This window comes from Phlebotomus argentipes, unplaced genomic scaffold, assembly GCF_947086385.1.
Source record: "Phlebotomus argentipes unplaced genomic scaffold, Phlebotomus argentipes genome assembly contig_15, whole genome shotgun sequence".
In the NCBI taxonomy this organism is placed as follows: Eukaryota; Metazoa; Arthropoda; class Insecta; order Diptera; family Psychodidae; genus Phlebotomus; species Phlebotomus argentipes.
The window spans coordinates 10,148,712-10,164,431 of NW_026776181.1; the positions used below are offsets into that span (position 1 = coordinate 10,148,712).

The following is a 15,720-nucleotide window of genomic DNA, read 5'->3' on the forward strand; positions in this document are numbered from 1 at the left end:
GTGAATAGGCCTTTATTTTTGATACCTACCACCAGAGGCGATGCGTGTGGCGGGCAGCTTGTCAACATAACCCAACATTTCTGGCGAAAGACGCTTTCTTGGTATCCCGAAAATCCCAGTTTATCTTGTATTTACGCTATCTTAAGTGATTTTTCCACGCACAATGGCTAATGTGAAGCCTCTGCACCCTTTGAATCTCGGTATGTACTAAATTCAATGTCTTTCTGCAGAAAGAATTGTGGTTTTAAATCTTGTACCGAAATGTATTACAGACAAAATTCAGCAGAGGAATTTCATCAAATTCTTCCACTCCCTGGGCGAGGTGAGTGTTCCGGACATCATTAGTATAAACTTTATTAATTACTCAATAATGCTCATTAGTTGATGAAGCACAAGAATTATTTTGCACACTACAAATCAACCGAAAACACTCTTGGCCTTCTCGCCGAGTCGCTTCCAAAATCCAGGAGTCTCCGTGGTTGTGGTTTGTGTGATTTCCTTGACCACCGCCTGAAGATCCTCATCATATTCCACAGGATTCTGATATTTCTGACTCAAATCCTCCGTGTCATCTGACCAATCAATTGTCTGCTGTTGCAGATCAAGTTCCTCGCCTCTGGGTTCCTGAAAAGAATGTATTGTGTCAGGGAGAAGTATTTGTGTAGGAAGCTGGGGATTTGCACCTGTCCAGTGACTCCTTGACGATTGAATCTTGTCGCCCTGGCTGAAGCTTGTGTCTGGGTGTGGGCCATGCTTTCCAAATGATCATAGTTTCCATCCTGGGCTGCAATTCTGGGAGTTACCCATCCGGAAGGGAATTGACTTTGCCCTCCATAAGCCGAAGCACTGGCTGAGGCAGATAATTGAAATTGCGGCTGAAAATGGAGTGAACAAATAGACCCAAATTGTATAACTGAACAGCAGAAATACTCACAACAACCTGCTGATTGGTCGTGATAGTTGTCTTCTTGTACTCCCTCCTTCTGTACTCTCGCTGGCTCTGGGGCACCACCACGGGAATGGGTTGCGGAGGAGGTAGTCTAATAGGAGCCAGTGTGGTTTGGAGTTGAATCTCAGGCTTCACAGGATACAATCCAATTCCCGGTTCCACTTCAAGATCCTCCTCGGAGAAGTAGTCATCCTCAAACATCTGCGGCGGCTGATCTCCGCGATTCTTGTTGATGGGATTCTGTGGTGGACGATGGGAACCGGATCCATTCTTGTTGTGGATGAAGACAGTGGGATATCGGCTGCCCAAGTCAGTGTACTGTGTGTAGATGGGGTGAATCCATCGGCCGGCAGTGGTCTTTCTCCATCCCCACTCCCTGAGAATTTGAGCCAACCTGTGAACCTCATCGTGCATCAGCCGGAGTTGTCTTTGCTTGACATCCTGGAAGCCAGTGTTTCCATGATCGGACTCGATATACCACAAGGATTGCCTCTCACTCTCATGAGCCTTGTTCCAGCGTGCACCCTCGCGCTGGAGGCGCTCAATTTCCTGAATGATCAAGAGGGAGTAGAAGTACTTGCTCTCATTGTTGAGTCTCTGTTCGATTGAACGAATGAACTGGGACAGAAGAGTGACACTGTTGGATCGGCGTTGCCATTCCTCCAAAATGTGGTTGAGGAGGTCAATCTCCTGCTGAATGTATCGCAAGAGACGCTGCCTCTCGCTCTCCTCCATATTCCTCTGACTGGACCACTTCTGATACTCTCCTCTGAGTCTCCTGATATCCTGCCTTATTAATTTCTCTCTCTGTTCCAACTCCTCAGCAGTCAGCGTGTGATCCAGAATAAGAATGTGAGAAGAGAGTTTGCTGAAGTCCAGTGAGATTTTCTCTAACCTCCAATCTTCGAGGATCTTTGAGAGCACTCGAATTTCCTCCTGAATCAATCCCATATTGGTCTGCTTTTCAACTTGATTTCCCTGATGGAGATTCCACGACTGCAGTTCTCTGTTGAGTTTGGCCAATTCCTCGTTTATCCTTTTGACGTAATCCTCTTTCTGCTCAGCAGTCAGGGAGTGCTCGATGGAGAGGATATAGGTGGAAAGTTGACCTCCACTTCCAATTGCATCCTTAGCCTTCCAATTGGCCAGAATCTCATTAAGCTTGTTGATCTCCTGGCGAATCCAGAAGATTTGCTGTTCTCTATCCTCACGATTGATATTTCCCTGACGCTTCCATTTATCCAGTTCCTGTCTGAGTCTCACCAGTTCCTCCTTAATTACTATGACCTGACGCTGCTTCTGTTCCTCAGTTAAAGTGTGCTCTATAGAAAGAATGTGGGCCGATAGAAGACCTCCAGATTTCTGAGATTCTGTCAATTGCCAGTTTTTGAGAATTTCCTGCAGCTTGTTAATCTCCAAGCGAATCCATGACATTTCTCTCTGTCGCACTTCCTGATTTTCTGTAGTGGCTCTCGTCCATTTCTCGAGATCATCCTTCAGTCGAGCAATTTCATCCTTAATAATCACTGTTTGCAGGAGCTTCTCATCCTCAGTGAGTGTGTTTTCAATGGCTATGATGTGAGTGGAGAGGAGATTTTCAGGTCCAGGCACTTGAGTGCTTCTCCAGTCCTCGAGGATCCTCGTCAGCGCGTTAATTTCCTGCCAAATGGCGAAGATTTGCTGTTGCTTCTTCTGATTGTTCACATGAGTCAAGTGATTCCATCTCTCTAATTCCTGCTGAAGCCTCGTGATCTCTGCTTGGATTAATCCCGTCTGTTGACGCTTATCCTCCTCTGTCAATGTGTTCTCCACGGAAATGATGTGCAGGGACATTTGCTTTCCTGGGATGATGGTTATCTGACTGGAATTCCAATCATTGACAATCTCAGTAAGGCGTTGAATTTCTTCCTGGATCATTGTGATTTGCTGATGTTGCTTGTCCGTGTTGACATTCTGGAGTCTCCTCCAGCGCTCCAATTCCAGCCTAAGTCTCTGAATCTCTGCCTGAATCACTGCGCTTTGTTGTACTTTTTCCTCTTCTGTCATGGTGTTCTCCTTGACGATGATTTGTGTGGAAAGCTGATTTTCAACAGTAAGAGTTGGTCTGGTTTGTCGCCAATCCTCAACAATTTCCGTGAGCTTCTTAATCTCCGTTCTGATCATGAGTATCTGATCCTGACGTCTTTCTTCATTGACATTCGCCATCTGAGTCCATCTGTGCAATTCCTGCCTCAAGCGATTGATTTCATCCTGAATCACTCTTGTCTGGTGCGTCTTGTCCTCTTCTGTTAGATTCCTCTCGATCGTAACAATGTGTGTGGAGAGCTGATTCTGTGCTGTCAGTGTGGGGCGAGTCTCCTTCCAGTGCTCCACAATTTCGGAAAGTTTATTGATTTCTTGTCGAATCAAGTGAATTTGATCTTGCCTTTCCTGCTCATTAACATGATGAAGCCTCGTCCACTTTTGCAGCTCTTCTCGGAGGCGAGCAATCTCTTGCTGAATGACACTGTTCTGTTCCACCTTCTCTTCCTCATTCAAGGAGTTTTCAATCTTGATGAAATGCGTGGAGAGTCTATTCTGATCAGTGATTGTTGGTCTACTTTCCCGCCATTCTTCGACAATTTCTGTGAGTTTGCTAATCTCATTCTTAATCAATCCTATTTGACTCTGTCTTTTTTCTTCCTGGACATTCTGCATATGAGACCATCGATTGAGTTCCTGACGCAGACGATTTATCTCTTCCTGAATCACTGCATTTTCCCGACTTCTGTCCTCTTCTGTGAAGGACTTCTCAATAGTGATGATCTGATGGGAGAGTTGATTGCCCGGAACAATAGTTGGTCGAGTCTCTTTCCACTCCTCAACAATCTCAGTGAGTTTATTCATCTCCTGGCGAATAAGATTTATCTGATCCATTCGCTTGTCCTCATTGACATGGTGCAATTGCTTCCAGCGCTCGAGCTCTTGGCGAAGGCGCTCAATTTCAGTCAGAATCTGAACTGATTGCCGCTCCTTGTCCTCTTCAGTGAAGGTTTTTTCAATGGTGATGATATGCTGAGACATGAGATTCTCAGGCTGCAAAGTGGCTCTAGTTTCTTTCCACTCTTCAATGATCTCCGTGAGTTTGTTGATCTCTTGCCGTATGAGATTAATCTGATCTGTCCTCTTATCCTCATTGACGTGTTGCAAGTGTTTCCATCTTTCCAGCTCAGTTCTTAGTCTCTGGATTTCAGTGTTGATGACTTGACTCTGATAAGATTTGTCCTCTTCAGTCAAGTTGTTCTCAATGGTGATGATGTGAGTGGAGAGCTGATTCTCAGGCGTCAAGGTGGGTTTTGTTGCCTTCCAGTCCTCAATGATTCTCGTGAGTTTATTAATTTCCTGACGACACTCAAGAATCTGATCTTGGCGCCTGTGTTCATTGTCCGTGGACATCCTGCTGAAGTGCTCCATCTCATGACGGAGTCTTCGGATCTCATCCTGAATCACTTGAGTTTGCTCATTCTTTTCCTGTTCAGTCAAAGTATTCTCTATTGTGACGATGTAAGTGGACAATGGAGTTTCCTGATAATTCACCTGATTGGATTTCCAATCCTCTATAATATGATTGAGGGTGTTGATCTCTTTCCAGATCGAATTTATCTGCTGCTGACGTTGTTGGGCATTTCCTGTGTTGTGTCTTTGCCACCTTTCCATCTCGTGTCTGAGTCGCTCAATCTCCTCTTGAATAATAGCCGTTTGTCTTTGTTTTTCCTCTTGGTTGAGAGTGTGTTCAATTTGGATGATGTGGGAGGAAACTTGACCAACATTTGCCGTTGGAACGAATTGTTGGACATTCCATTCAGTTAAGATTCGTCGAAGTCTATCAACTTCTTGCTGGAGAGCGAAGATTTCATACCTTCGCTGCTCTTCACTGACACCCTGACGATTGACCCAAGTTCTGATGTCTTCTGTTAAGCGCTTTATCTCCTCTTGGATGACGATAGATTGAGTGCGACGTTCCTCCTCGCTTAGAGAATGTTGAATGGACATAATGTAGGTCGAGAGGGTGTTTTGTGGTCTAGGCTCTGGAGTTCTCATCATATGTGAGAAATTCCTTATGAGCTCTTGAACTTCTTGATAAAGCAAATCCTCTTCAGTGACCCGATTTCCAGAATATGGATAATGCCAAGCTGTGTTGTAAGACGTTTGGTTTCTAATTTGTTGTATAAGTTTGTAGATTTCCTCTTGAATCTCTTGCTTATTGCCCTCGAGGTTTGTGTCGTCGATCTCGATGACCAAGGACGAGAGTAGATTGTCTATCCCATGCAATTGGCTCTTATTGAGTCTGGTAATTTCTTCGAGAATCGACTGGATTTGCTCTCTTTTGTTCTCTTCGGTGAAATTCCTGTTGAAGGTGAGAACGTGGGTGTTCGGAGTGCCTCTGGCGCCATCAGCACTGCGATTATATGTGCTGACGGTGTAGTTGACCTGAACTGATCCGGATCCTGGGCGAATGACGATTGGGACGCGATGATAAGTGTGGCCATCTTGGTTGAAAATCTGCTGCTGAACTTGAGTGTCACCATAGTCATTCTCGATGTTGGTGTGAATCATGTGCGGCTGTTGGTAATTTGGCAAGCGCTCCTCGTAGAGATGATCATAGACGTGATGACGGGCGGAGGTGACTTGCGGCCGATGAGTGACGACAGTGTGTGATGAGTCGTGAATGTTGGTCTGTGACACATAACTCGACTGTGGCTTGTAGTAGGACCCGTAGCTCGACTGCTGCTGTTGCTGCTGCTGGTACCTACCCGAAGAGCCCATGTATTGGGATTGGCTCTGGGATTGGGACTGCCTTATGCCGCTGTTGACAGCCTCCAACTCCTGGGCTGCTCTTTGCTCGAACCAGTTGGGCTGCGAAATCTGACTGTATTGCAGCTTGCCTGTCTGCATGTCTTTGATGATTTCCTGGGCCATTTCCTTCGCCATGGCATCCACTTCGGCCTGGGTTTTAGCGTCAAAGTTGGAGGAATGGGTGACCTTTGATGTAACTGAAGTGGCGCAGCCAGCATCGCCACAGCCTCTGCCGGAGGTGCGATACTGTTCGGCATAGCTGCCGCTCACTTGGTGGGGATACTTTGACGGGGAGCTGGCAATGGCAGCATTATATTCAGCGCGAAGTCGATCGGCGATCTCTTGAACCTCCTGAGAATACAGACTAAAGAAAAGAAGAACAATTTGTGAATGTGGAATTGTGGATCATGCAATAAAGAGCAGTGATAAATACTGAGATTCAGGTTGCACTCGCTGTTGTCCCACATCATCTCCGACTGATATTGCAATGGATGCAAAGATGATATTCAGGGCCAGTAAGAAATAGTGGCCATTTCGGCAAAACCTCATTTCAACTCCCGAAAGTTCCTGTAAATAACAAAAAGTGACTCTGATGAGAGGTTAATCATCTCACGCCTCATCATATCAAAGAAATGCCACACACGCTCCTGGCTGAAAATCAAGTGGAATGAAGCAGTAAATAAATCATCTTTTTCACACATGAGATTCAACTAAAGAGAGTGCCGACACACAGTTGGAAGATCGGAACTCGATCTCAAGCGATACTCTTCAAAAGTTTGAGTGAATCTTTTCTTGCTTTTGCTTTTTCCACATCACTTCTATATAGGATGTATATTTCTAAATATATCACGTTTTCATTCAGAAAAGAAATCTTGCGGGACACTAAATTTAGACCACAATTATTCACATTTTATTATAAAGATCACCAATGCTGAAGAAGGAAAAAGAGTGACAAGCATTGTTCATATCCCTTATCGTCACTCAATTGCATTCAGTAGTAAAAAATATGTATACATAAAAACAGAGATAAACCCAGAGGTCAGTTATCAGTAGTATTTCGCAAATTGTTTATTGTCACATTGGGGAAAAAATGATTTGCCAGGAAAATCTCATTGTTAATTGGTTAATGAATCAACGAAGACACTCACAAAATGGGTTTCTTGGGAGATAGACTTAAACACTCAACGGACTGATTTTCACTTTTATCAAGTGACTTGGTCGAAATCCGAACGTGAACTGAGTGAAAATCGTCTTTGGAACTTTATTTATAAAATAACATGTCACTCCCGTTTGCTCGTGAACTACAAAGACGCACACATGTAGGTCGAATGATTTTAACACCCTCTCGGAGTGTCTCTTGTGAATTTTCAGCATCACTTGTGGGCTTTCCTTTCCGGACAACACAAGCTTCTCTATATACTAGCATAGAGTGGTCATCGTTGTCACAATATCCCAAAATAAAATCCCATGAAGTGCACCAAATTGACTTTTTCTCCTTTTGAACTGCTAATATATGTTGACCAAGTGTGGGAGATTTACATCCGCGCGATGCATTCTAATTTGAGAGCCTAAGGATTTCCTAGAAGATGGAAACAACAAAAAGTGAATCACTTCGCAGAATTCTAAAAAAAAATGTCTCTGTTTTCTTTGCAGAAACCCAAAACAACCGTGAGAATTTTCGAACGTAGTGAGATCTACTCTTTGCACGGCGAGGATGCAGAATTGGCGGCTAAGGTGGTGTTCAAATCAACCGCAGGCATTAAGTACATGTCTATAGATGACGGAGAAACAGAACTGCCCTACACAGTGCTCAGCAAGAATAACTATGCGAACTTCATTAGGGAGTTACTGCTCGTGAAGAACTACAGAGTGGAAATCTATGTGAATAAGGTATGAAATTTTGATGTAAATTGGAGGATTTTTATTCTACAAATCCCAATGAACTTTCTAGGGAGGCAACAAGAATGACTGGGAAATCGAGATGAAAGGTTCTCCTGGCAATGTCATCCAATTTGAGAACATCCTCTTCAGCAACAATGAACAGATGAACACTTCAGCGATGATGACTCTGCAATTGAAAAAGGAGAACCAACAGAATATGATTGGATTGAGCTGCATTGATACCACAGAGCGCTTATTCTCAGTTATTGAACTCGTGGACGATGATTTCTTTACTGAACTGGAGGCTATTGTTGTTCTTCTGGGCCCTAAGGAGTGTCTTCTGCCCTCTAAAGAGGGAGAATATGAGAAAATCAATGCTCTTTTGGAGAGAAATGGTGTCTTTGTGACTGTGCGAAAGCGCCAGGAGTTCACAGTCAATGCGAGTGACTTTGAGGATGATTTAAATCGACTGCTGTATTTTGAGAAAGGTCAGCAGGAGAATCTCAATACTCTACTGGGTGGGAGCAAAACACTTGCACTGCAAACACTAAATGTTGGGATTAAGTATCTCGAATTGCTGGCTGATTCATCCAACTACGGTCACTTCAAGTTGAATGTGATGAATCTCAAGAGATTTATGCATCTGGACACGGCGGCTGTATCTGCTCTGAACATCTTACCGAAGGCAGGAACGCCCACAACTTCACAAGCATACAAGTGCCAGAGTATTTTGGGAGTTTTGGACTACTGTCGCACAATGCAGGGGAGGAGATTGCTAACGCAATGGCTGAAGCAGCCACTGAAGGACATTGATGCCATTAAGGATCGACACGATATTGTGGAGTGTTTTATTGAATCGGTGCACACGAGAAAGGAGATTTATGATGATTATTTAAAGAGAATTCCCGACATAATGATGCTGACGAAGAAACTTATGAGAAGGAATGCTTCTCTGCAGGATGTCTACAAACTGTACAGAGTTGTTGCGAGGATTCCCAATTTGCTGCGATTGCTGAGTGAGTTGGAGAACTCCACAGTGGACAACATCTTGACTGACCCCATCAAAGATACTTTTGGGGATCTCTTCAAGCTCAAGGAAATGGTGGAGAAAATCCTGGACATGGATGGGATTGAGAAGGGAGAGTACTTAATCAATCCCTCATTCGATGAAGAACTACAGACGATGAAAGAGAAAATGGATGATATTGAAGAGAGGGTGAAAAAGGAGCAGCGAAAGGCGGCGAATGATCTCAATCTCGATGTGAAACTCGACGTTGTCTCTCACATTGGTTACCACTTCAGAATCTCCCTCAAGGATGAATCCGCAATCAGGAAGAATAAGAAGTACAGCATGATTGATGCCGTGAAAGGTGGAGCTCGCTTCACTACGAATACTCTTCGAGATCTCAACTCGGACTTTCAAGAAGTGCGGGAGAGTTATGAAGAGCAGCAGAAATCTATAGTTGAGGAGGTTATTCGGGTGGTTTTGGGTTATTTGCCACCCTTAACATGCTTGAGTCACTTGATTGCCCAGTTGGACTGCTTCATGAGCTTCGCCGCGGCTGCTACAACTTCTCCAATTCCCTATGTGCGTCCAAAGATGCGTCCTGCTGCCGAAAGAGTCCTGAATTTGAAGCAAGTGCGACATCCTTGCTTGGAAATGCAGTCAGATGTGAACTTCATTGCCAATGACATTGAATTCCGAAAGGATGAGACACAAATGTACATAATAACGGGACCCAACATGGGTGGAAAGAGTACTTTCATCAGATCTGTGGGATCTGCTGTGCTTCTGGCGCATGTGGGATCATTCGTTCCCTGTGATGAGGCCGAGATTTCGATCACAGATTCGATTTTGGGGAGAATTGGAGCCAGTGATTGCATCATGAAAGGGTTGAGCACATTTATGATTGAGATGATCGAGACTTCAGGGATTATTCGCACGGCAACGGAGAATTCACTAGTGATTATCGATGAATTGGGCAGAGGAACTTCGACCTACGATGGATGTGGTATTGCGTGGTCAATTGCTGAGTAATTCCATGGAAATCTTTCGTAGTTTTCTAAAAATCTAATAATATTCTCTCAATTCCAGATACTTGGCTAAAGAGACGAAATGCTTCACTCTATTTGCCACACACTTCCATGAGATTACAGAATTGGCTCAGTCGGTTTCCACAGTGAAAAACAGTCATTTGGCAGCGATGATTGAAGACTCCAAATTTGTGCTGCTGTATCAAGTGAAGCCAGGTCTCATGGACAACAGCTTTGGCATACAAGTGGCCAAATTAGCAGACTTTCCGCCGGAAGTGGTGAAGATGGCTCAAAAATGCTATGATGAGATTGAAGACCACTTCTCAGAATTGAAATCAAACGTCGATCCGGAAGCTGTAAGTCTCTTCACGAGTTCTCTGGAGAAATTGACAGGACTGGAGTCAATAGAGAGTATTCAAAGTGTTATTAATGAAATTAGGGAAAATGTTAAACAGTCGGGAAATGAGTATTTCAAGACAATTTGCCCAGAGTTATTTGAGTGAATAGGCATTTTCTGTTGAACTTCAAACATCTGACTTCTATTTTTCGTATTAACTTTCTTCGTTAAATTGATAAGAGTGACATTGTCAGATTATAAACACTGTTTTGTACAGAGAAATCCATAAATTAAGCATTTTCTTTGATGGATGATGAAGAGGAAGAGTGTTGTGGTTCTGGTTGTAATAATTGTGTCTTGGACAGGAAGCCGAGAAACTTCCGGAAATCAATAGAGAATTCTGTGAATGTTTTTAATGAGAAGTACGTGAGATTCTCAATCGAGACAATTAAACAAGTAGCAACAAGTGTATATTCAATAAGTTTTCGGTGCAAATCTGAGGAATTGACTGGGAGATGTGTTCTGGGAATCCCACCAGGATCTTATCTTCAGCTAAGATGCCACACGAAAGCTATAAGGAAGGATCAAAATCCAATATTCAAAGATTTCACTTTCTACGATAAGCAAGATGATTTCCTATCTCAAATAGAAGTTCAGGATCGGCATGACAAGGACACATCCAGAGACTATCTCAGCCGGCCTTATACTCCAATTAATGTAGATACTAGGAATCTCACATTTGACATTCTTTTTAAACCGGAAAGGTTTGGAAAAATGACTCAACTTGTAACGAAATTGTATGAAGGAGATGAAGTTGAATTTAAAGGACCTTATGGAGAATTAGTTTATCAGCCAAATACCTTTAGTCACCTGTATTTCTTCAGTCACGGAGTTGCAGTAGCGCCTTTGTACAGTCTTATATCTTCAATCGTGAATGACGAGAGTGATGAAACGTTTCTCCACCTCGTTGCATGCTACCGAAATATGAATGAGGCACTCCTTCGGGATGAAGTGCAGACTTTGCAGCAATTTTGGAATTTCAATGCGTCAATATTTCTGCCACATGAAACAACTGACATTGAAGGCCGTGTTAAGTTTTGCGAAAGCATTTACAAGAAACGATTACAGAGAGAGGATATAAGTGAAATTGTTAAGTTTAGAGATAGAACGTCATATTTTCTGATTTGCGGTACAGAAAAATTCACAAGAGCTGTTAAAGATAGTTTAAGGAGTTTAGCTGTAGACGAAGACAGGATTTTTGTATTCAAATAAATTAGTTTTATAGCTTTGAAGGAAGTCTGTTCTTGCTGGATGATCGAACCTTGGGCAAATCAATGGAGGAAGTCTTGGTCTTAGCCGCTTGTTCCAGTCCACCCCTTGTCAGTTGATTGAAGTCAATGATAGTAAGATAAGGCTTAGGAGGTAGAGTTACATTGTCATCGTTTTTGTTGAAGGCTGTGCGTATCCTTGGCGGAGATTTGGTGGAAGCTCTCGGGCGCAATTCGTTAGAGAAGTCCAGCGTATTGAACTTGGAAGATTGAATGTGCAAGAGAGAGAATTGATCTTGATTCAAGTAAATGTTTCCCGTAGATCGTGTGCCAAAACCATAACCGTGATAGTTGTTACGTATTGGAGAGCCCTCATAGGAAGTATCGCTGTCATAGCAAACCGAGAGATCTTTGTAGCTTATAGGCGCGTAGGTCCTTGTAGTTTTGGGACGGGTTTGCACCTCTCGCCGAATTCTGGATCTGGCTCGAGCGCAGTGAGTCTTTGGCCGACCCCGCTTCGACCTGACTTCCGACGTTAAAGGTACAGGCAGAACGTTTATGAAGCGATAGTATTCTAAGAACGTTCGGGCTAGGTTTCTGCCCAGTCTCATATCTGAAATATTCAAAATCAGTTCAGATCAGACAGAGAGATGAGATTTAAAACTTACATCCGTCGTCCGTGTATTGAGTCATGGTCTGAGTGCCCTTAAGGAAGAAACCACACATTGACACTTCTAAAGAATAGGCGTTTACATTGTCGCTCAGTTTCTCACAGCAAAACCGACGCACGCTTCCAGTCTTCTTGTCGTCAGCATTGAACATCATGTTCTCCGATATCCAGTCTCCAGCATTGGTTGAGAGAATCTTGGGAAAAACTAGATGCCTTTCGTATCTATACACATCCTCATAAGTGTTTCCGTACATGAAGGATCCTAGTAAATTAGCGTGAGCATGAAGATCAATGACAAAATCAATTTGATAACACTGAAAATATCGAAATCTTATTAAAAACAAAGATCTTATGTGTAGTTAAGATTGGTTGTCATACATCAGATTGATCAAACTCTTTGAACAACTTTTTCGTAGCCCACAAGGTTGGATGTGAATACTCAGTAGCAACGTGCCAGGTTCTGTTCATATCCTGACCTATAAGATTACACCTGTTGTTCCCCAGGAACACTCCATCAGGGTTAACCATCGGTATGATTTTGAAGATAAAGTTGGATCGTAATATTTGGGCAATCGGATGATTGCCAATTAGGAACTCTATGAGGCCTTGGATGACAAACGACGTGGGAGACTCACCGGAATGTGTTCTGGCCAAAATGAATATAACTCTGAGCTTGTTCTTGCTATCTACTTTGTCTGGCTTCTCCACATGATCAATCGTCAGTAGCTCTAGCTTCCTATTTTGCAAGCTATGGCAAAGTGTTGTTCTCTGGAATCTGTGCTCAGGAAACTTTGTCTCCAAGACCGAGAGATAGGATTGCAAACGAGAATAGCTGTAAGGTGGCGCCAGGGCGAATTGATAGACTTCATCCTCGCGATCAAAGGCAAAGCTGAAGCTGAGAACGTAGTTATTTTGATGCATAGGTGATTTGTAGAAGAACACCAAGGATTTGGAAAGTCTCTGCCATTTGGGTCGACCTGAAGACTTCACCAGAGGTGTCATGCCGTCTTTGAAGAGATTGCGCTTCTTGTTAATGTTGACCACATTGAAAATGACTCGCTGATCTTGCTTCACATTGTCCACGGTGAAGTTGAACCAGAACCTATAGCGTGGATTACAAGTATCGGGGCGTAGGAAGAGATCATACTCGAATTCACCCACAAGATCAGCTCGACCCAGATTGCCAGTCTCGAAGGCGGCATCGAAGCACAAGTGACCTCTCTTCGCCTTTCCACTGTGCCCCGGAGGTCTTATCACGACTCTGCTCACGTTTCCCAAACCTCCTTCTCCATCGCTGTCTTCGCTGTCTGCAAAGATAAGGGATGCAAAGAGTCAAAATTTAAATGCATTAAATTGTGGCCAATTATGCGACCTTCCAGGGCTCTTTGGTACATGCTAGTGTGCTGCAGAGGATCAATTCCTTCTCCCAACAACATTTTGTTATATTACTTTCTCGCGTATTTCCAAAATTCAAGACCAATGTGACGAAGCTTTTACTCACTTCAAGCTCTGTCTTTCAACTGACTTTACGGGCAAAAGTGAAGAATGGCGAAGGCATTTTATCAGGCCTCCTTTTGGGGTGTCTTAAAGAAATCGACGTGAGAAGGAATTGATTGCATGATGCACACATTTCCCACGGAAGCGCGCATTCGAAGGGAAATACTTTATTGCATGTTGCGTTTATTAGACCTACATTGCGAGGTGTCTAAACGCAAGAATTGATAGCGATATTCTGCTAGCAAGAAACTTTCCCTATATACAGAAATGGGAAAAGCTCTGCTCCAGATTTATCGTTTTCGTGTGAGCATGAAGAGACGGGGTTAATCTCCTCAAGACTTGGCACTCCTTACCATCCATTTTCCACGAGTGTCCGTCTCAATTAGCCTCTCGCGGATACTTTGCGCCTCCTGAAAGGGAAAAGCACGTGAAAGCATGACGAAAAGCAAACACGAATGGCAATTATTCGGGGAAAAAAGTATTTCAAAGCGAAATTGGATGAATTAAATGCAATAAGGAGGTGCAAATTGAGCTCCTTTCCACTCTTGGAAGGAGTGAAAAGCACATGAAATAGTAAATGTCTGAAAATAGATTTCACTTAAGACATCAAGACGGAAGGAATGTTCGATAGAGTGAAAGGTGGATGGAAAAAATTAGTCTGCCTTTGCGTGATATTATTTGATTTGGCGTCTTAAGTGGGTGTTGAAGAAGCACTTGAACATTTTTAGGACAAACACTTCACAAAATTTGATGGGATGGAATTTGAGTGAAAAATTCACCTTTTACTCTGCGTTACTTCACTTCCTGTCGAATTTTCCAGCTTGTCTGTTATTTGATCAAATAAATAAAATACTTGAGGATTGTTTAATCAATACAATTTCATTCATGAAAATTTTGGCGCCAAATGAAGTTTGATGAGTAAACAGATAGTTAATCTTCCACCTTTTTAATATCAGTATAAAATCTTCATGCAAGAATATTAATAATCACATCCTATGGTTCAGAGTTTGGCAAACTCTGCTGGTTCTCCTTTCGTGGCTGCAGCCATTACAGCCTTCAGGAAGTCCTCACTCTGGAGAGACAGGCAGTTTATCTCACGAATGTGATCCAATCCCTCCTGATTGGAACGATTCAGTGAGTAAATGATGCTCTTCTTAGTGTTCTGAACAGCCACCGGACTCAGTGAAGCGATTTGTTTGGCAGTCTCGAGAGCCAGTGTCAATAATTCCTCCTTGGTCTTCACGACGCGATTCACGAGGCCACACTTGAGAGCCTCCTCGCTGTCCATCCTTCGTCCCGTGAAGCACAATTCCCTGGCAAGGCTCTGTGATCCCACGACTTTAGGCAATCTCTGGAGAGTTCCAACATCGGCTGCCATCCCAATCTCCACCTCTTTCACTTGCATCCACGCATCAGAGCTGCAATACCGCATATCAGTGGCCGTGATCATGTCCACTCCAGCGCCAACACACGCTCCGTGAATTGCAGCAATTACAGGTTTCACGCAGTGTTCAATGGATGAAATCGCATCTTGATACTGCCGAATTTTCTGCTCCATTACGCGTCCTTTGCGTCCCACGTCCTCATGCTGACTCAACTCTTGTCCCAGAGACATCATGCTCATGAGATCGATGCCGGCGCAGAAGTTCTTTCCACTCCCGGACAACACAATTGACCGACAATCAGGATTTCCGTGCAGGTGAGCGAAACACTCTCCAATGGCCTTCCACATGTCGCTATTGATGGCATTGCTCTTCTTGGGATTGTCCAATTCAACGTGATAGACGAAAGGACTGGGCGAATTGACTTGCAAATTGGCGAATGTGGACATGGCGCTGCTGAGACTCCTTAGAAGACTTCCTGAGATGAAGAGATATTTTATTAAAGTCAAGTTGTTATGGCAGAAACTTACTGGATGGTAACGATGCAGATGCACGTGATAAAATACGCAGCATTATCAATGAAAGTGGTGAAAGTCTTAAGAAAATTGACTTATAGTGAAGGAGAAATTAATAGAAGCAATACCGAATTGGCCAAGAGAGGTACAAAGTCCAAGTCAAAGTGCAGAAAACAATTTTGCCTTATCACTATCGTGACTTTCAAGTGTGATATCAGTAGGAATAAGTAGGACACTACTATTGAGTACTATTTTATCTTTTTTATTGATAAATTTGAAGTCTTACGAATTGTTATAGCATTAAAAATGTAAATATAAACAGTAAATGTAACCTCACTATGTGAAATTCCG

The 15,720-nt window shown here is 43.2% G+C and overlaps 5 protein-coding genes across 7 annotated transcripts; 2 read left to right on the plus strand and 3 right to left on the minus strand.

Moving 5' to 3' along the window:
• Positions 1-50: 50 nt before the first annotated feature.
• Positions 51-10,212, plus strand: LOC132262846 (DNA mismatch repair protein spellchecker 1). Its single transcript, XM_059762286.1, has 5 exons — positions 51-200; positions 273-322; positions 7,439-7,675; positions 7,737-9,700; positions 9,762-10,212. The coding sequence occupies exons 1-5, from the start codon at positions 164-166 to the stop codon at positions 10,201-10,203; spliced, it is 2,730 nt and encodes a 909-aa protein (XP_059618269.1). The 5' UTR covers positions 51-163; the 3' UTR covers positions 10,204-10,212.
• On the minus strand, positions 120-6,963 carry LOC132262845 (trichohyalin). Its single transcript, XM_059762284.1, has 5 exons — positions 6,934-6,963; positions 6,219-6,352; positions 935-6,149; positions 684-875; positions 120-624 (listed from the first exon to the last, which is right to left on the minus strand). The coding sequence occupies exons 2-5, from the start codon at positions 6,332-6,334 to the stop codon at positions 418-420; spliced, it is 5,730 nt and encodes a 1,909-aa protein (XP_059618267.1). The 5' UTR covers positions 6,335-6,352; positions 6,934-6,963; the 3' UTR covers positions 120-417.
• Positions 10,213-10,323: 111 nt separating the features above from the next.
• On the plus strand, positions 10,324-11,413 carry LOC132262850 (NADH-cytochrome b5 reductase-like). The gene has a single exon (XM_059762291.1). The coding sequence runs from the start codon at positions 10,344-10,346 to the stop codon at positions 11,307-11,309; it is 966 nt and encodes a 321-aa protein (XP_059618274.1). The 5' UTR covers positions 10,324-10,343; the 3' UTR covers positions 11,310-11,413.
• Positions 11,317-14,289, minus strand: LOC132262847 (cytosolic carboxypeptidase 6). The gene is made up of 5 exons (XM_059762287.1): positions 14,252-14,289; positions 13,826-13,882; positions 12,354-13,282; positions 11,974-12,289; positions 11,317-11,918 (listed from the first exon to the last, which is right to left on the minus strand). The coding sequence occupies exons 2-5, from the start codon at positions 13,830-13,832 to the stop codon at positions 11,317-11,319; spliced, it is 1,854 nt and encodes a 617-aa protein (XP_059618270.1). The 5' UTR covers positions 13,833-13,882; positions 14,252-14,289.
• Positions 14,290-14,366: 77 nt separating this feature from the next.
• LOC132262851 (delta(3,5)-Delta(2,4)-dienoyl-CoA isomerase, mitochondrial-like) lies at positions 14,367-15,719 on the minus strand. 3 transcript variants are annotated; one of them, XM_059762295.1, is made up of 2 exons: positions 15,702-15,719; positions 14,367-15,332 (listed from the first exon to the last, which is right to left on the minus strand). In XM_059762295.1, exon 2 carries the CDS (start codon positions 15,301-15,303, stop codon positions 14,473-14,475), a length of 831 nt encoding a protein of 276 aa, XP_059618278.1. In that variant the 5' UTR covers positions 15,304-15,332; positions 15,702-15,719; the 3' UTR covers positions 14,367-14,472. The 3 variants fall into 3 exon arrangements, with proteins under 3 accessions (XP_059618278.1, XP_059618277.1, XP_059618275.1); XM_059762294.1 differs by lacking the exon at positions 15,702-15,719 and adding an exon at positions 15,498-15,606; XM_059762292.1 differs by lacking the exon at positions 15,702-15,719 and adding an exon at positions 15,385-15,533.
• Position 15,720: the final 1 nt, after the last annotated feature.

What these genes read in the sequence shown, in the direction of transcription:
- LOC132262846 (XM_059762286.1), top strand. Translation starts at nt 164, where the DNA reads ATGGCTAATGTGAAGCCTCTGCACCCTTTGAATCTCG. An exon ending in TCTGCACCCTTTGAATCTCG is followed by an intron (nt 201 to 272) that starts GTATGTACTAAA and finishes AATGTATTACAG; the next exon opens with ACAAAATTCAGCAGAGGAAT. An exon ending in ATTGCGTGGTCAATTGCTGA is followed by an intron (nt 9,701 to 9,761) that starts GTAATTCCATGG and finishes TCTCAATTCCAG; the next exon opens with ATACTTGGCTAAAGAGACGA.
- LOC132262845 (XM_059762284.1), bottom strand. Translation starts at nt 6,334, where the DNA reads ATGAGGTTTTGCCGAAATGGCCACTATTTCTTACTGGCCCTGAATATC. An exon ending in CGAGTGCAACCTGAATCTCA is followed by an intron (nt 6,150 to 6,218) that starts GTATTTATCACT and finishes TCTTTTCTTTAG; the next exon opens with TCTGTATTCTCAGGAGGTTC. An exon ending in CGACCAATCAGCAGGTTGTT is followed by an intron (nt 876 to 934) that starts GTGAGTATTTCT and finishes CTCCATTTTCAG; the next exon opens with CCGCAATTTCAATTATCTGC.
- LOC132262850 (XM_059762291.1), top strand. Translation starts at nt 10,344, where the DNA reads ATGGATGATGAAGAGGAAGAGTGTTGTGGTTCTGGTTGTAATAATTGT.
- LOC132262847 (XM_059762287.1), bottom strand. An exon ending in AAGAGTTTGATCAATCTGAT is followed by an intron (nt 12,290 to 12,353) that starts GTATGACAACCA and finishes CGATATTTTCAG; the next exon opens with TGTTATCAAATTGATTTTGT. An exon ending in TCAATACACGGACGACGGAT is followed by an intron (nt 11,919 to 11,973) that starts GTAAGTTTTAAA and finishes TGAATATTTCAG; the next exon opens with ATATGAGACTGGGCAGAAAC.
- LOC132262851 (XM_059762292.1), bottom strand. Translation starts at nt 15,427, where the DNA reads ATGCTGCGTATTTTATCACGTGCATCTGCATCGTTACCATCCA. An exon ending in ATCTGCATCGTTACCATCCA is followed by an intron (nt 15,333 to 15,384) that starts GTAAGTTTCTGC and finishes TCTTCATCTCAG; the next exon opens with GAAGTCTTCTAAGGAGTCTC.